At 40.2% G+C, this 20,331-nt stretch overlaps 1 protein-coding gene across 2 annotated transcripts in view; it reads right to left on the bottom strand.

The window, feature by feature from the left end:
* Nucleotides 1-1,272: 1,272 nt before the first annotated feature.
* Nucleotides 1,273-20,331, bottom strand: part of CNTNAP4 (contactin associated protein family member 4) — a 313,027-nt gene continuing 293,968 nt past the window's right edge. Inside the window, exon 24 of one of the 2 annotated variants that reach the window (XM_061386803.1) lies at nucleotides 1,273-1,503. In XM_061386803.1, coding sequence (XP_061242787.1) covers nucleotides 1,374-1,503 — 130 coding nt within the window. In that variant the 3' untranslated portion in view covers nucleotides 1,273-1,373. The remainder of the gene's footprint in view (nucleotides 1,504-20,331) is intronic. The other variant, XM_061386801.1, reaches the window with a different exon arrangement.

Genomic DNA, 20,331 nt, shown 5'->3' with positions numbered 1-20,331 from the left:
TGGCTTATGTGATCTTAGCTCCCAGATCAGAAATGGAACTCAGGCCCTTGGCTGTGGATGCGTGTAGTTCTAATCACTGGACTACCAGACTCTGCATTGTTTAAGAATCCACTCTGACAGTTAAGTTCTCTTTCTTCCCCCAACTGGTTTTCAAACAGTTGTTGGTCTGACTTCTGCCACTCTGTGCCAAAAAGATTTAGGGACTATTTTGAGATAATCTGGCAAATGGAAACACTTAGGTCCTCTCTAACACGGATGCTCTTAAGCCTTACTTACAGCTAAGTGGAAATCTTTATTGGTTTGTGTGTACAGGATATTCAGTTCTAGCTCTATCCATTTTCTGTTCTCTGCAATGAATTTTTTTCATCTTTATAAGTAACCCTCCTGGGCTTCCTAGGAGGTGAACTGGTAAAGAATCTGCCTGCCAATTCAAGAGACACAAGAGATGCGGGTTTGATCCCTGGGTCAGGAAGATCCCCTGAAGGAAGAAATGGCAACCCACTTCAGTATTCTTGTCTGGAAAATCTCACGGACAGAGGAGCCTATTGGCGGGCTGCAGTCCACGGGGTTGCAAAGATTCAGACATGACTGAGCAAGCCGGCAAGTCACCCTCCCACACTGTGTTGGTAAATTTAATTTCTACCTTTTAACCAAGCATTTTGTTGTTGAAAACTGAGTCCCTGATAAAGCCTTCCAGCAAACTCATCTAGAATGTGGGTCAGCAACCCCCTTAGGCAGTATGAATAATACTGATATACAGATAATCAAAATATTATGTGAAAGGGCAGCTTATTACATTAAATAACATGCTTTCATGGCAGGCTAATAATTATTATAATTTTTCACATGAATATGCACTATTTTGGAGATATCTCTAACAATTATAACATCACATGTAAATAATCTGACTTCCATTGGTACTCATCACTGGGACTCATTAATATGACTTTGGTCAATGGCCAAAAATCAGAACTAAAGACAGAGCTGCATGATTTCAATTAGCTCAGCTGTAAGCCAGTTGTCTTCATCAGACACACTGATGTATTGTGAGAATTTAGTAAAATGTCTCCTGAGATTATGTCTTTCAGTAGAGATTTAATTTCTCATATTCCATAGGGAATTCCAGAGAATAGAAGACATTCCTGTTTTTTTTTTTTTTTGCATGCCTGTGTTTTATGGAAGAGTTGATACCTTCCAAAACACTCCAATTTGCAAACTGTAAAGTCTTTAGTCAATCTTAAGGGAGATCAACCCTGAATATTCACTGGAAGGACTGCTGAAGCTGAAACTAGTATTTTGGTTACCTGATGTGAACAGACACTGGAAAAGTCCCTGATGCTGGGAAAGATTGAGGGCAGAAGGAGAAGAGGGCATCAGAGGAGGAGATGGCTGGACGGCATCATTGATGCAACAGATATGAACTTGGGCAAACTCCAGGAGATGGTGAGGGTCAGGGAGGCCTGGCATGCTATAGTCCACGGGGTCACAAAGAGTCGGTCACGCCTGGGAACCGAAAAACAACAACACAGTCTTTAGAAAGAACGCATATGGTAAGATCACTTCCGCTTTATGCAAATCATAGCAACAAGGTACTTAGAGAACAGGATAAACACTGCTCATGAAACACATAAATACAGGCTTCTACACAAAATCAATGCATTCTTCCACGAGAACCTAACATAGGTGTAACCACAGAATTGTAGCTGTATCTAGTATTATTGTGTAAACCTTAATAAATACAAGTCAAACTGGCAGTGCTATTTGTCTTTTAAAATAAACATTATCTTCACAGTCTCAATTTCCAAGTCTTTCCAGTGCTGGTCCCTAAGTACTTCCATCATAAAAATAATTTGATTTATACAAAAAAAATTTCCATCCAACCAGCTAGTCTCTCAGTGTTACCCAGCCTGTGAATCATTGAGACATATTTCATTTGAACATACATCCATCAAATTAGTTCCGTATGTCAACCCAAGGAGCATTAACTTTCACGTGGACAGAGCATTCTATAAAACCACCGCTGACAAGGTAGTTTCACAGCCCTTATTTTTATGTGCAGCTGAAAAGCTAATTTTACTGCATACTGGAGAAGCTTAGTTTTATTGAATATGTGTGACATTCAGTAATTACAGCTTTAGCCTAACTTCTAAAATGGGTAAAAGCAAAGAAAAAAGACGACCTACTTGTATAATCTGTGTTACTCACGATTCTTTTTAATTTCATGAAATACGTAGTTTTGAATTTAGTGAATTTTCCTAAAAGCCTGTTAAATCTTACTGTCCTGCATCAGAACGTATGCATGTTGGGAGTACATGGACGTGCGGGGGCGGGGGTGTGTCTGATAGTGAAGGCACATATGACAGTGAGTGTGTGTGGATGTCTCTGGGTGGGGATATGTGGGGGAGACACTTGCAGGGAATACACGCATGGAGAAAGGTGTGAAGTAGGGGTGTTCATGAGGGAGGCTTGTGTGAGGGATGAGTGAGGGGATTTGGGCATCTGAGGGTAGCATGTGAAATGGGATTCGGGAAGTTGTGAGGGCCACAAGTAATGTGTGTGTCCACACACATGCACACGCACAGACATATATGGGGACTCGGGGGTGGGGCTGGAGAGCAGGCGTGTTTGGGGGGAGGCGTGGCAGGGGAGAAGGTGAAGGGAGGTGTGAGTGCACGCGGTGTGCTGTTTCTGTGGGTGTGTGTTGCACACACAGCGCCTGCCTTAGCCTCAGCGGTGACTGTTTAATTCTAGTGGAGAGGAATCCCCAGCTTAAATGCAGCAGAGACTGAAGGCAGGCTGGGATGCAGGGTGCATACCAAAGAGAATTTTAATAGCCTGAAAACTTCACCTGGCCTGGTGCTGACCGTCACTCCTCATCTTGAATTTATGTGCTTTATTCTAGCACTTGCCCTAATAACCTTTCATCTGTTTAAGATCATGAAATATTAAAGATTCAAGGTCATTTACTTTCAATCCTCAATTTGGCACCAGCATCAATGACATTCAGACAAGTTTTAGTCTCTGACTCAATTTTTTTCTTTTTCCTTTCAGACACAGTCGATACATTCTGTGTGGTCTTGGTCAGGTAACGCGGACCACTGACGACTCTGCATTTGTGGAAATAAAAATAACTGTATCCCAGAGAAAAATCTCTGGAAGATAACCTGCCATAGGAGCTGAATAAACTTCAGATCTGAGAGGGTCATAACAGACAGAAGACATAGCCATGGGCTGTAGATAAATAGGGCCCTGTGGGTTTTTCAGGTAGAGAATTAAATCAAATGTATCAGCTCTTTTGACTCCAATCCCTAGCTTTTTAAAAACTGACTCCCCTGTATTTTGAACTCTTGAATCTTTACTTTTCCCCTAAATTGTCAGACTGGGTAATATTTTACTTGTGGACTCTGGGTCATAAACCAAACCTTAATTAATCTCAATACAACTGCCCTAAATGCAATTTTAGAAGTGTTTTACCACTCTATGTTTTTGGGCTTCCCTGGTGGCTCAGATGGTAGAGTCTGCCGGCAGTGCAGGAGACCCAGGTTCGATCCTTGGATCAGGAAGATACCCTGGAGAAGGAAATGGCAACCCACTCCAGTACTCTTGCCTGGAGAATCCCATGGACAGAGGAACGTGGAGGGCTATAATTCATGGGGTCACAAGAGTTGGACATGACTTAGTGACTAAAGCAACACCACCAAGGAGAGAAAAGCCATGTGGCTCCTAGCGGAGGGCAGTCTGCAGCCAACGGCCCGTGAGGAACTGAGACCCCCTCGCCCAACAACCCTTCAGTTGAATCCTAACAACAGCATATAAATGAGCTTGGAAGGACACCCCTCCCCACTCAAGCCTTCACTTTGAGACCTCAGGCTCTGGCATCTTGACTGAGGCTTGGGAGAGACCCTGAAGCAGAGAATCTGTACCCGTGTTCCTGACTCACAGAAATAATACAGCAGCTTAAGACAACAAGCCAATGTGAACTTTTAGGGTGATTTACTACATAGCAATGGAAAAAAAGGACACATGTATGTGAGTTACCATCCACTTGAGTATATTTTATATACTGCTCTGCACCTTATTTCATTTATGAAACATAGCAATTTATTAAGGATAAAGTGAGAAAAGTTACATGCATTCAAAATAGGCATTCAGTCGATTGCAGCTGCTGTTTTATGAGCAGCGTGCCTCGGTTCTGTTGTGACTGCAGTCTCCACCACCGCTGCTGTATCAACAACTCCCACCACTGCACCATGGCTGTGCCTGCAACCAGAGTGTTTAGACTCACTCCTGCCCAGGCCCTTTGCATCTGCTCCTCCACTGCCTGAATCATCTTATTATCCCTGGAATTAGCCACACGGCACGTTGTCTCGTTTTACTGATTCCAGTTCCAGTATCGCCTCTCCAGGGAAGCCCTCTGTCCGCCCGATCTCCAGCAGCACCGCCACCCTGATATCTCTGCCCTGTTTTCCATTCCACACTTGACGTCATCCATCGGTGAGAACAGATTTTCTGGAGCTGGTTTGACTTTACAGCTGAGCCTGTTCCCCTGGCCAATACCAACTGTTTCACAGGACACCAACCTCCGACAAGGCACTTGCGACTGTGAGAAAATGTGACCCCCAAATACTACTTTGCAGTGGTGCCTAAGCACAGACAGAAAACTCTGCAAACCAGAAAGATCCCGACTCCCCTCCCTCCCAGCTGAAATGGATGGTTCCTGCTTCTTTGCTTACCCCAGCCCTGGCCTCACTCTTTTTTTTTTTAACTTGTTTTGGCCACCCCATGACATGGGATCTTAGTTCCCTCTGTGTGTGTGTATGTGTGGGCACTCAGTGGCTCAGTCATGTCTGACTCTTTGCGACCCCATGGACTGGAGCCCACCAGGCTCCTCTGTCCATGGGATTCTCCAGGCAAGAATACGGGAACGGGTTGCCTTTCCTTCTCCAGGGGCTCTTCCCAAACCAAGGATCAAACCCAGGGCTCCTGCATTGCGGGCAGAGTCTTTATCACTGAGTCACCTGGGAAGCCTTAGTTCCCTGACCAGGGATCAAACCCACACACCTGTCCTGGAAGTGTGAACTCTTAACTGCTGGACTGTCAGCAAAGTCCTTATTCTTCACTCCTAGGTAAGTTGAAGATTCACAAACACAGAATTCCCTGCATTTTTTGACAGCATCCAAGCCAGAGCAAAGCCCTGCTTTCTTGAAACTTCCCTTGAATCATTTGCCCCGAAATGATCTAGTATCTCCACTATCTAAAACAGAGCCTCTATCTGCATCTTCATTCCTGTCCTGCAAATAGGTTCATCAATATCATTTTTCTAGGTTCCATATGTATATGTGTTACTATGTGATGTTTTTCTCTTTCTGACTTACCTCACTCTGTATAACGGGCTCTAGGAATGGAGATGCAGATTTGGGAAGGGACTTGTGGACACAGTGAGGGAAGGAGAGAGTGGGGTGAATGGAGAGAGCAGTGCTGACATGTACTCACCACCATATGTAAGATGGCTAGCTGCTGAGAGGTTGCTGTGCGGTACAAAGAGCTCAGCCTGACACTCGGGGCGAGGGGAGGGGAGAGGGTGAGGGAGGGAGGTGAGATATGTGTAATTATGGTTGGTTTCGCTGCTGTATGGAAAAAGTCAACAAAATATTGTAAAGCAATTTTCCTCCAGTTAAATAATAATTTAAAAAAAAACCACAGAGCCTGGCATGGGTTCAGCGATCAGTACCTTTTTGTTCAGCAATAAGAAGCACCCTTTTACATAGATTGTGAAAGAACCAGGAAGAAGCAGAGCTTGGAGGACCCCTTATCTCTTAGGGATAAGGTCCCTTCATAAATGACTTTGTATTATTTAACTCAGAAATTGAGAATCCTAGGATGGATTTTCTTCTTAGGTATAAATCTATTGAGGGGACACAGATAAATTTTTCCCTTATTTAATTTCTCTTTAATAGACAGTGGAAACAAAAATATCAATATAAAGCAACATTTTTTTTGGAAACAAATAATTAGACCTATGGACAAAAAGAGGTACAATCTGCTTCCTAGCTAAAACTGAAATAAAGTTATGGATTCTACCATCGATCACGACCTCCTTTCAAACAGGAAGAAGAAGACTGTAATTATTCTATGGCTACAGGTCTCAAACAGTTTCTACTGACAATATTGGCAACTGTGGTAATAGATGGCTTCATGACTCTCAAGGGTTTGGAAGCATCGATAATTCTTTTTCCTTAGTCTACTCTATTTCTGATGAAGTCCCATACTTTCCTCCTTAAAATCTTAATTTAGGCATCAACCCTACCGTCTTCATTAACATCTTCACTATTGCAAGGCATTTATTTACATTCTTCGATATAATTACAGCTGATAGTCTCCTCTTCAGATTATCTCTTTTATTTTTTAAGTTGCTAAGACATTCTGTAGGGAACTGGAATAAGTAATGTTGGTAAATCACAATAGCTTCTTCAAAATCAGATTAGCAATGGAGGGATTTCATTAAGAGAAATGGCAACTGAAGTCGAGTAGTAGTGCCATGAGCAACGACCCAGTTTAAGTGACTGTCTAGCTTCAGCCACTGTCTAATTCCCCAGGACACATTGCCATTTCTGTGCCACACTGTCCTTTATCCTTGTACAGGGCATGGCGAGCGTCAGAAAGTAGTGATACAAACAGTTATAGCCATCCGCTGGAAAAGACCCTGATGCTGGGAAAGATTGAGGGCAGGAGGAGAAGGGGGTGACAGAGGATGAGATGCTTGGATGTCATCACTGACTCCATGGACATGAGGTTGAGCAAACTCCAGGAGATAGTGAAGGACAGGGAAGTCTGGCGTGCTGCAGTCCATGGGGTCATAAAGAGTCGAACATGACTGAGTGACTGAACAAACTACAAGATATCTGACTTTTTCTTGGCACTGAAACCCAAGCTGCTGACCAAAAGACTTGAAAAGCTACCGAAGGACATTTCTTAGAAGCTCATGAATTTTCCACTTCATCTGAAGGTCACAAGTGTACCGTCAGCATTCATTTTGATGAAAAAATAACCAACAATTACAACTCTGCCCACTTTCTTCTATTTTTGCACTTTAAGTCTGAAAAGTAGCTTTATATGCACCCCCATCAGAAACATTCACCCCCTTGGATGGGGATGCAACTTCTTGGTTATTATATGCAGTTTCATCTCCCTTGTTTCCACCACAGTAACTGCGAGCACGTTGAAACCCTAGTTATATATTGCACGCGGTAACTAGGCGATGCTAGGCTGGAGAGTTTTTAGCGCGACCATTGTTGCCTCCGATTACACCATGAATGCCAGACCATCTGTCAGGGAAGTGCTGCCAAGAGTGGATATTTATCTGGCTTCTCTGTCAATTTCAGAGGACTTAGCAAGTTGGCCACCTGCCAGTAGCTACAGAACCAACCTTCGGAGAGATGACTGCTGAGGAAATGACTGAAATTGTACAATTTTCATCTCCCTTTTCATTTATCCAATTTCTCCACATCTGCACATAATGAAAGGGGAACTGACTCAACACCCCACGCCCTCCCCCACCTCCCCAGCACTGCCACATTCACTCCTGATTCTCTCTCTTCCTTTCCACTACTTTCTTGCTGTCCAAATCCCATCCACCCATCAAGGGCCAGCTGGAAGTGAAGCCACAGGTGAATCACAATATCTCCTCCATCTTCTGTGTTCTTCCTGGCCTTTGGCCTAACATGCTTATCAAGCATCTATCACACACCATATTTGTTACTGCCAGAAACCTAATCGATTCTGCACAGCAACATATCAGGAAAGCAAAAGCAATGTAACTCACACATCTTCAAGCAAGCGTCTCGCTCACCATATCCACTGATTATACCAAAAAAAAAAAAAAAATCAGAATGAATTACAAATCTCTAACCAAATTTAGGATCAGTAGAAATCCTTGTGAGAAGCATTTACTGAGATTTTCCGAGGGGGCAACCCTTGTAGATATCAAGACAAGCCAGACGCAGATTAAAGTCCAACAGCAGAGTCAGGCAATCTCCTCGGTGTGGCAGGTTTATTCCCGATGAGTGATGGGAGAATACATGTAGATGAATTGCTTATTTTTTTTCTCATGAAACACAAATAGAAAAAAGTACCTTTAAATAGAAGCCTCACTAAATGGTCTGATTTTAATTTACTCTAGTGGGTGGAAAAATGACTTACAGTTTGTTTCTCTGGGAGGCTCCTGCTACCTTTGGTTGAAAATATGGCTGTAAGTTTGGCACAATGTTTTTGGCAAAAGGAAAAAGTTTCAAAAGAAAATGGAAGACCAGAGACATAAGACTTGTTCTGTTATCTTAGAAGAACAGCTTTCCGTATGCCCCCTGAGTGCAGCTATTTCAGCTGAAAACTTGGAGCCTCTCTCTAGGTCAGCAAATGACCGCAGAGCAATACGAGGGGAGGTAGATCCATCCAGAGAGGCCTAGGGTTGTCAGGAATTAGAGTGGCCACTGTGGGCCCCCACTGGCTTGCAGGCTGGGTGCGCAGAGAAAGCCACTGCCTGTCATCCAAGAGGCTCCACAGAGGACAGCCAGTGTGGCCCCTGACAACAACGATGCCGTGTGTGTGCGTGTGCGTGTGCGTGTGCGTGTGGTCCCTCAGAACCCGGGCTGTACGTGGCTACATGTTGGAATCTCTCAAAGAGTTTTTAAAAAAATACCAATGCATCAAAATACCAGAACCCCACCCCAAGGATTCTGATTTAATTGTTCCAGAGTACAGTCTAAGCTTTGGGACTTTTAAAAAATCCCCCAAAACTTCAGAAACTGCCAAAAAGTGAAAATGGCTCAACATAGAGAGTAAGCCAAGATGACTGTGGGAACAAATAGAGAATACAGCACAAATTGGGAATCCCAGGAAAACTGAGGTGCAATGATACACAGCCGGCCAACAGGTCTCCCTATGGAATTCGTAGAGGGCTTTTAAAAGAAGGGGATATGATATTTGTCTTTCCCCGTCTGACCACTTCACTTAATATGATCATCTTCAGCTCCACCCATGTTGCTTCAGACGGAGCAACTGTTCTTTTTATAGTTGAGTAATAATCTATTATATAAATATTATATGTACATACACACAAAGAGAAATACTATATGTCACTTATGTGTGGAATCTAAAATATGATACAAATGAACTTATTTACAAAACAAATACAGATATAGAAAACAAATTTATGGTTATCAAAGGAGAAACAGGGAGAAGATAAATTGGGAGCTAGGAATTAACAGATATGCACTACTTTATATAAAATAGACACACAAGGACCTACTGTATAGCATAGGGAACTATAGTATCTTGTAATAACCCGAATTTAAAAGAACCTGAAAAAGAATATATATATAACTGAAATGTTTTGCTGTATACTTGAATTATTGTAAATAACCTATACTGTAATTTTTTTTAAAGAAGCAAAATAAATAATACAAAATTTTAAAATCTTTTATTTTGGGGGGATAAATTATCGAACAGAGTGATGGTCAAGCACAGAGAAAATACAGAAGTTGTGCAAGAACCTGTGGCCAGGAGTTAAGTACCAGAATGGGACTTACTTGAGAATGGGCAAAGATTTAAGAAAAGACAACCACGAAGGGCCCTGGGGGAGCTGCACTGGCTCCTCACTGGGAGCAGCATGCGGTCATCACTTTACTAGACTTCAGGAGTATAAATGTATCACAGAGGTCTCTCAGCAGATATACCCATCCATCACCTATCGCCGATATCACCGAGTATTTCTTAGCTAATTACCTGTTAGTTTGTAAAGTCCTAAGTTAAAGAATTCTTTGAGAAATGGTAAACCAGATGTGTGTGCACCCACTCCTGAATCTTATACATGGCTAACCTTTGAAAGGTCACAGGAAAACAACATCCATTCAAGGACTGTCACACCAGTCATACCCAGAAGGAAAATACTACACAAATGTCAGGAAATCCTGCCATAGTTTTACATCACAGGGACAAAGGTCTCTTCATGTTAAGACACCATTACCTTTCTCATTCTGATACATTTTAAAAATCTGTGCTTCTATCCATGAATTTTTGATGTTTCACAAGAGAACCCACATCCGTAAACATGTGCAGTAATGAGCAACATGAACCAAGACTCCAGCTGAGAGAGGCAGGAACTCTGTGACTTGGGTTTAGTTTTGGCAGAAAAAAATAAACATTTTTTCAAAACAAATGTTTATATGTCATAAAATGTCAAGACTTTCACATCTGTTCAAACTAACACGATTTGCTGAGAAAACTCGCTGTGCTTGGTCTCCCAGGCAGACAGAATGTACGGCAGGAGCAAACCAAGCTACAGCAGCAACTTCCCATTGAGTGAAATGACACCCATCACTCCCAAATTCATTCTGCCCGGGAATTTCCAAGACCTAAAATCCCAAGGCGTGTTAGTCTAAATATTTAATAACATGTCAAGTTTAAATCTTCTTTCCCCCCAGATTCTACCTGACCATCTATTAGTATTTACACTTACCTGTTTTTCCACTGAGCAGCATCGACAGGATTTGGAGACTTAAATGTCGATCTGAACTCTGCTCTTCCTGATGAAAAGCCTCATGAGAAAAAGGATATAGCATCTCAAAAAGCATCTATTTCAACAAAATTTCCTAAGGCATGTTGACAGGATTCTGATACTTCTTTGTGTTCCCTCCCAACTGTTTGTTCAAAAACCACTCATGGGTGTACACACTCTGTTTAAAACCTCAATATTCAAAATGTGGTCCATGAACCAGCAACCATGGCACCGGTGGAAGCAGAAAAGAAATGCAGACTCTCCGGGTAAAGCCAGGAGTGGCTGAATCAAAAAGGGATTTAACAAGATTCATGGTGCTCTATGCGCAAGTTCAGATTGACAACTCCCCCTTCAGATTTCCCTCAGAACCCACTATTTGCATTTCATACATTTAAAATGTGTGTTCATTTCTTTTAAGTCTTAACTTCACAGTGATTTTTGGGAGCCACACCAGGCAAAGTAAACAAACTAATCAACGATTTCCAGCTGTTCTACTTCTGTTTTATCTGCTGGTTCTCTCCTCTTCCCCTACATACCTTCATACTCCCCTACAGTTTACTATTCTCATGAAATTTCTTCTCATGTCACCACTCTCACATCTCTCAAGATCCAGTTTTACATTTAAAACACTTACCGATACACTCATCACGATAGATGTATAGCAATTAAAAAGCCATTGATCTAAAATATAATTATCTTCCGCCTTTAAGATGCTTTGGTTTTACTATTACAAGGAATAAGAACAATAATTATCACACAAGAGATTCCCATGATTCTAATGATGAGACCACTTTGATAAACTGAGTGTATTAAATATTGCTTCTTACCTTTTGAAATAGGCATCCGAATTTCCATTAGCTTCAATGTGTTTTTATGTTACATCACAACAATTTGTTTGCAACACATTTTAAAATTCTCAGTTTGGGTGAGATATTTTTTTTTCTTGGTGGGGAGGTAGAGAATCTTGTTTTGAGAACATAGCAAGTACATAGATTCACCACTGGCTTAACAGTCAGAAGCCCTGTAAACTCTAATTTATGTTACTGAGAATTCCCATTTTCCAAATACCTTTGGAAAACATAATTTGGTATTGGACTTTAGCTTCTTTTTAAAAATGAAGTTTTTTTTTAACTTTTTTATTGAAGGATAATAGCTTTACAGAATTTTGTTGTTTTCTGTCAAACCTCAACATGAATAAGCCATAGGTAGAGACATCATTTTGCCAACAAAGGTCCATCTAGTCAAAGCAATGGTTTTTCCAGTAGTCATGTATGGATGTGAGAGTTGGACTATAAAGAAAGCTGAGCACTGAACAATTGATGCTTTTGAACTGTGGTGTTGGAGAAGACTCTTGAGAGTCCCTTGGTCAGCAAGTAGATCCAACCAGTCCATCTTAAAGGAAATCAGTCCTGAATATTCATTGGAAGGACTGATGCTGAAGCTGAAACTCCAATACTTTGGCCACCTGATGCAAAAACTGACTTATTGGAAAAGACCCTGATGCTGGGAAAGATTGAAGGCAGGAGGAGAAAGGGACGACAGGATGAGATGGTTGGATGGCATCACTGACTCAGTGGACATGAGTTTGAGTAAACTTTGGGAGGTGGTGATGGACAAGGAGGCCTGGCATGCTGCAGTCCATGGGGTCGCAAAGAGTTGGACACAACTGAGTGACTGAACTGAACTGATACATATATCCCCTCCCTTTGGAGCCTCCCTTCCATCTCCCTCCCCATCCCACCCCTCTAGGTTGATACAGAGCCCCTGTTTGAGTTTCCTGAGTCATACAGCAAATTCCCGTTGGCTATCTATTTTACATACGGTAATGTAAGTTTCCATGTTACTCTTTCCATACATCTCACCCTCTCCTCCCCTCTCCCCATGTCCATAAGTCTATTCTCTATGTCTATTTCTCCACTGCTGCCCTGTAAATAAATTCTTCAGTACCATTTTTCTAGATTCCATATATATGTGTTAGAATACGATATTTATCTTTCTCTTTCTGACTTCTGGGTTCATCCACCTCATTAGAACTGGCTCAAAGGTGTTCCTTTTTATGGCTGAGTAATATTCCATCGTGTACATGCACCACTACTTCTTTATCCATTCATCTCTCAATGGACATCTAGGTCACTTCCATGTTCTAGCTATTCTAAAGAGTGCTGCAATGAACAATGGGATACATGTGTCTTTTTCAATTATGGTTTCCTTGGGGTATATGCCTAGGGGTGGGATTGCTGGGTCATATGGTGCTTTTATTCCTAGCTTTTGAAGGAATCATACCATCTTCCATAGTGGCTGTATCAATTTACGTTCTCACCAACAGTGCAAGAGCATTCCCTTTTCTCCACACCCTCTCCAGCAATTATTGCTTGTAGACTTTTTGATGATGGCCCTTCTGACTGGTGTGAGGTGATATCTCATTGTAGTTTTGATTTGCATTTCTCTAATAATGAGCGATGTTGAGCATCTTTTCAGGTGTTTGTTAGCCATCTCTACGTCTTCTTTGGAGAAATGTCTCTTTAGGTCTTTTCCCCACTTTTTCATTTTGTTTTTCTGGTATTGAGTTGTATGATCTGCTTGTATGTTTTCGAAATTAATCCTTTGTCAGTTATTTCATTTGCTATTATTTTCTCCAGGTCTCAGTGTTGTCTTTTCACCTGGCTTATAGTTTCCTTTGCTGTGCATAACTTTTTAAGTTTAATCAGGTCCCACTTGTTTACTTTTGTTTTTATTTCCATTACTCTAGGAGGTGGGTCATAGAGGATCTTACTTTGATATGTGTCATCAAACGTTTTGCCTATGTTTTCCTCTAAGAGTTTTATAGTTTCTGGTCTTCCATTCAGGTCTTTAATCCATTTTGAGTGTATCTTTGTGTGTGGTGTTAGGAAGTCTTCTAATTTCATTCTTCTACGTGTAGCTGTCCAGTGTTCCCAGCACCGTTTATTGAAGAGGCTGTCTTTTTCCCATTGTATATTCTTGCTTCCTTTGTCAAATATAAGGCACCCATAGGTGCATGGGTTTATTTCTGGGCTTTCTATCTGTTCCATTGGGCTATATTTCTGTTTTTGTGCCAGTACCATACTGTCTTGATGACTGAAGCTTTGTAGTATAATCTGAACTCAGGAAGGTTGATTCCCCCAGCTCCATTCTTCTTTCTCAAGACTGCTTTGGCTATTCGGGGTTCTTTTGTGTTTCCTTATGAACTGTGAAATGTTTTATTCTAGTTCTGTGAAAAATGTCATTGATAATTTGATAGGGATCACATTGAATCTGTAGATTGTGTTTGGTAGTATAGTCATTTTCATAATATTGATTCTTCCTACCCAGGAACATGGAATATCTCTCCATCTGTTTATGTTGCCTTTGAGTTCTCTCATTAGCATCTTATAATTTTCTGGGTACAGTTCTTTTGACTCCTTAGGTAAGCTTATTTCTAGATATTTGATTATTTTTGTTGCAATGGTGAATGGGATTGATTCCTCAATTTCTATTTCTGATTTTTCATTGTTAGTATATAGAAATGTAAGTCATTTCTGTGTGTTGATTCTGTATCCTGTAACATTGCTAAATTCATGGAGTAGCTCTAGTGGTTTTCTGATACTATCTTTAGGGTTTTCTATGTATCGTATCTTGTCATCTGCAAACAGTGGGAACTTTACTTCTTTTCCAATCTGGATTCCTTTTATTTCTATTTCTTCTCTGGTTGCTATAGCTAGGACTTCCAGAACTACGTGGAATAACAGTGGTGAAAGTGGACACCCATGTCTTGTTCCTGATCTTAGGGGGAATGCTTTCAGTTTTTCACCATTGAGAATAATTATTGCTGTAGGCTTATCATATATGGCCTTTATTATGTCGAGGTAGGTTCTGTCTGTGCCCATTTTTTGAAAGAGTTTTAATAAAAAATGGGTGCTGAATTTTGTCAAAGGCTTTTTCAGCATCTATTGAGATTATCATATGGTTTTTATCTTGCAATTTGTTAATATGGTGTATCACATTGATTGATTTGCATATCTTGAAGAATCGTTGCATCCCTGGAATAAACCCAACTTGATAATGGTGTATGAGGTATTTGATGTGCTGCTGAATTCTGTCTGCTAAAATTTTGTTGAGGATTTTTGCATCTATGTTCACCAGTGATATTGTCCTATAGTTTTCTTTTTTTGTATTTTGTCTGGTTTTGATATAAGGGTGATGATGGCCTCGTAGAATGAATTTGGAAGTGTTCCTTCCTCTGCAATTTTTTGTTTTAGAAGGATAAACATTAAGCTCTTCTTTAAATGTTTGATAGAATTCTGTGAAGCCATCTGGTACCAGCCTTTTGTTTTTTGGGAGATTTTTGATCACAGCTTCAATTTCAGTGCTTGTGACTGGGCTGTTCATAATTTCTATTTCTTCCTGGTTCAGTCTTGGAAGATTGGACTTATCTAAGAATCTGTCCATTTCTTCCAGATTATCCATTTTATTGCCATTATGTTGTTCATAATAGTCTCTTATAATCCTTTGTATTTCTGCACTGTCTGTTGTAACCTCTCCTTTCTCATTTCTAATTTTGTTGATTTGATTCTTCTCTCTTTTTTTCTTCATGAGTCTGGCCAAAGGTTTGTCAATTTTGTTTATCTTCTCAAAGAACCTGCTTTTAGTTTTATTAATCTTCACTATTGTTTCTTTCATTTCTTTTTCAATTATTTCTGCTCTGATCTTTATGATTTCTTTCTTTTTACTAATTTTGGGGGTTTTTGTTCTTCTTTTTCCAGTTGTTTTAGGCATAAAATTAGGTCATCTGTTCAATGTTTTTCTTGTTTCTTGAGGTAGGATTGCTATAAACTTCCCTCTTAGAACTTCATTTGCTGCATCCCATAAGGTTTTGAGTTTTCATGTTTTCATTGTCATTTGTTTCTAGAAAAAATTTATGTCCCTTTTGATCTTCAGTAAACTGTTGGCAATGGCACCCCACTCCCGTACTCTTGCCTGGAAAAATCCCATGGACGGAGGAGCCTGGTGGGCTGCAGTCCATGAGGTCGCTAAGAGTTGGACACGACTGAGCGACTTCACCTTCACTTTTCACTTTCATGCATTGGAGAAGGAAATGGCAACCCACTCCAGTGTTCTTGCCTGGAGAATCCCAGCGACGGGGGAGCCTGGTGGGCTGCCATCTATGGGGTCACACGAGTCGGACACGACTGAAGCGACTTAGCAGCAGCAGCAAACTGTTGGCTATTTAGGAATGTATTGTTTAATCTCTATGTTTTTGTGTTTCTTACAGTTTTTTTCTCATCATTGATATTTAGTCTCATAGCGTTGTGGTCAGAGACGTTTGATGCAATTGCAATCTTCTTAAATTTGCTGTGGTTTGACTTGTGACCCAAGATGTGGTCGATCCTGGAGGATGTTCCATGTGCACTTGAGAAGAAGGTGTCTTCTTCTGCATTTGGATGGAATGTCTTGAAGTTATCAAGGAGATCCATCTCATCTAATGTATCATCTAAGGCTTCTGTTTCCTTAATAATTTTCTGTTTTGATGATCTGTCCATTGGTGTGAGTGGGGTGTTAAAGTCTCCTACATTACTGTGTTACTGTTAATTTCTCCTTTTATGTCTGTTAGTGTTTGTCTTATATACTGAGGTGCTTCTATGTTGGGTGCATAGATATTTACAATTGTTGTCTTCCTCTTGGGTTGATCTCTTGATCATTATGTAGTGTTCTTCCTTACCTCTTGCAATCTTCTTTATTTTAAGGTCTATTTGTCTGATATGAGGATTGCTCCTCCAGCTTTGTTTTGCTTCCCATTTGCATGGAATGCATTTTTCCATTTCACTTTCAGTCTTTATCTGTCTTTAGGTCTGAAGTCAGTTTCTCATAGACAGCATATATGTGGGTCTTGTTTTTGTATCCATTCAGCCAGTCTGTGTCTTTTGGTTGGAGCATTTAATCCATTTATATTTAAAATAATTATTGATATACATATGTTCCCACTGCCATTTTCTTAATTGTTTGGGGTTGATTTTGTAGATCTTTTTTCTTCTCTTGTATTGTTTGACTATATAAGTCCTTTAACATTTGTTGTAAAGCTGGTTTGGTGGTACTGAATTCTCTTAACTTTTGCTTGTCTGAAAAGCTTTCTATTTTTCCATCAATTTTGAATGAGATCCTAGCTGAGTACAGTAATCTTGGTTGTAGATTTTTCCCTTTCAGTACTTTAAATATATCCTGCCATTCCCTACTGGCCTGCAGAGTTTCTGCTGAAAGACCAGCTGTTAAACGTATGGGGTTTCCTTTGTATGTTACTTGTTGCTTCTCCCTTGTCGCTTTTAATATTCTTTGTGTTTAGTCTTTGTTAATTTGATTAGTACGTGTCTTAGCATGTTTCTCCTTGGGTTTATCCTGTATGGGACTCTTTGCAGCTCTTGGACATGACTATTTCCTTTTCCATGTTGGGGAAATTTTCAACTATAATCTCTTCAAAAATTTGCTCATACACTTTGTTTTACTCTGCTCTGGGACCCCTGCAATTCGAATGTCAGTGCGTTTGATATTGTTCCAGAAGTCTCTGAGACTATCCTCAGTTCTTTTCATTCATTTTACTTTATTCTGCTCTTCAGAAGTTATTTCCACCAAGTTATCTTCCAGCTCACTGATTTGTTCTTCTGCTTCAGATATTCTACTATTGATTTCTTCTAGAGTATTTTTCATTTCAGTAATTGTGTTGTTTGTCTCCATATATTTATTCTTTAATTCTTCTAGATCTTGTTAATTGATTCAAGCATTTTCTCCATTATGTTTTCAAGGTTTTTGATCATCTTTACTATCATTATTCTGAATTCCTTTTCAGGTAGTTTGCCTATTTCCTCTTCATTTTGGACTTCTGTGTTTCTAATTTGTTCCTTCATTTGTATAGTATTTCTCGGCCTTTTCATTTTTTTTTTTTAACTTATTGTGTTTGAGGTCTCCATTTCCCAGGCTTCAAGGTTGAATTCTTTCTTGCTTTTGGCTTCTGCCCTCCTAAGGTTGGTCCAGTGGTTTGTGTAAGCTTCAAATAGGGTGAGATTTTTGCTCACTTGTTTGTTTGTTTCTCCTGATGGGCAAGGCTGAGTGAGTTGGTAATCCTGTATGCTGATGATTCGGTTTGTATTTTTGTTTTGTTTGTTGTTTAGAGGAGGTGTTCTGCACAGGGTGCTACTGGTGGTTGGGTGATGCTGGGTCTTGTATTCAAGTGGTTTCCTCTGTGTGAGTTCTCATATTTGATACCCCCTAGGCAATGGCACCCCACTCCAGTACTCTTGCCTGGAGAATCCCAAGGACGGAGGAGCCTGGTAGGCTGCAGACCATGGGGTCGCGAAGAGCCAGACACGACTGAGTGACTTCACTTTCACTTTTCACTTTCACACATTGGAGAAGGAAATGGCAGCCCACTCCAGTGTTCTCGCCTGGAGAATCCCAGGGATGGGGGAGCCTGGTGGCTGCCGTCTACGGGGTCACACAGAGTTGGACACGACTGAAGTGACTTAGCAGCAGGGTTAGTTCTCTGGCAGTCTAGGGTCTTGGAGTCAGTGCTCCCTCTCCGACGATTCCACAAGTGGTTTGTTATGGCATTAAGTGAGATTAAAAGAAATACCCAAAAGTGAGATACCAAAGATGAACCCAAGACAAATGGAAGTTAAAAATCAGGCAAATAACTGTTAAAGTAATGGAATATACACATATACATATACACCCATAAGCAAAGTCAAAACAGTCTGACTGAATTAAAGTACAGTAGATTGACCTGGTGAACAAAGGAAATCAAAAATTATATTTGCCAGTTAAAAACAAAACTAACTAAAGCACAAACTGGAAAACAAAACTAAAGCAATGTGCCAAGTGGGGAATAAAGCAATGAAAACAAATAAAAACAAGTTTTTTAAAAAACTGTATTCATTGTGCAAATAAATCACAGTAAATAATTTAACTTGTTAGGTCTTTTTAAAAAAATGAATATTTTGTTATTACACCACTTTGAGAGCATGTTCGCCTCCCCAGGTGAAAATCTTTGTGTATATTCACATTAGCACTACTTGTATTTAATTCCCAGGGTCTTGATACATTTTAAATCTCAGAGAATATTCAACTGGATTGAAGTCAGCCTACTCAGCACACTAGGCTTTTGCTCAACCTTCAAAGGAGTCACATTATAGAATTGAAAGAACACCACATTATGCCTTTTATTCAACTTCAAGAACAAAGAGATGGAAGAGTGAAAATGGTGTGCAAAAAATAATTATTTAAGTCATAGACAAATATGAACCCATGGTTTCTGTGTACATCATAAACCAGGAATGAATAAATCCAGTCACTTACATTTAGAAGAATTAACTTGAAAATTGCCATTGGTTAAAGAAACTTAGATATTCGTGTTTTAGCTTTTGCTTAGGTGATACAGTGTGGAGCGAGTACTTGTTTTGCAAACACACGTTTAAACGTTTATTTCTTTTCAGGAAATCAACACTGAGATGACCTCCTTGTCAATAACTTCAACACGGCATCAGATGAGGTCAAGATGTGAAGGCTGGGTGGTTTCTGGCTTACTGAGGCTGAGAACTCACCTTGCTATCCCACGGTGACTCACTTTCACCACCTTCTGGACGCCTCCATCTCCCTGTGTCTGCTCGCGCCTCTGGCTGCCACTCTTTACGCTTTCACACCTTTTTTTTTTTTTTTAAACACTTTTTACGCACAAATCCACCTCCTTTCCCAACAGCCCTCCCCAACTGCATCCTCTGGACAACAAGCAAAGAGCCTAACAGTTCTCAAACTACCAACTCTAACGACATCTTCCACCAGCTCGGAGGAGACGTTGATTTAAAGTTGAAATTCCTCGTGTTCGCATTTAACCAGAATCACGTGACCTGGGGGCTGGGCAACCACAGCTGACTTATTTTCTTCCGATGTTGAGAACTACTCCATCTAATACATAGAGAATGTTGATCAAAGTCACGGACACCTTCAGAGTCCCAATCCTGTTTTGCCAATTGATTGGTAATTGCTTTGGAAAAGATTCTTGGAATGTATGCTTTGTTTGTAGTAAAGTAATTAATGTTTCTCTATTTACATGAAATGTGTGAAAATTATTGCCTACATATCACTGATGAGTCAATCAGTTGTTTGGATTTAGGTGAAATGCATAATAATTAACACCTATGTAGCACTTAATAAATGCCAAACTTAACGTATCCTGTGTACCTTTATACAGGTACTGTTGAAAGTTACTTGCAGCATTAGGATTTGTAAGACATCTAGGAGGCTGTGATAAGGTGGCTTTGGAATACATGTTATTTATAAATAAAGTGAATTTGGAACAGGGAGGAACTTTGAGAATTCAGCAGTCCAAATGAGTCTACCAAGTTTTTACAATGTATCTCGCTTGGAAAATAATCTGCCTTGCTTGGAAAATAATCTGCCTTTTAAAATTTACAACAAAGTATAAAGTGTCTTTTATAATTCAGGCAAGTGACTGTACAAGAAAACATACACAGAGTACATAAAACCCAGAAGCAGATAAACACACACAAGCAACATCAACTACACAGGAATATATACACGTTACAAACATATATATACTATATATATTTACAAATATTGATAGATTTTTCATTATCTCTAGAACACCATATTTACATAGTGCCTTACAAAAATGTTTCCTAGGGGAAAATTTTTGGTCTCTTCAATCACTTTGACAAATGCACTGTACCCACTGAAATGCTCTGAAGATACAAGTTGTCCATGGGGATGTGCAATTG

This window comes from Bos javanicus, chromosome 18, assembly GCF_032452875.1.
Source record: "Bos javanicus breed banteng chromosome 18, ARS-OSU_banteng_1.0, whole genome shotgun sequence".
Lineage (NCBI taxonomy): Eukaryota > Metazoa > Chordata > Mammalia > Artiodactyla > Bovidae > Bos > Bos javanicus.
Note: the sequence above shows the minus strand (reverse complement) of the source record. Positions and strands in the feature narration are given on the sequence as shown.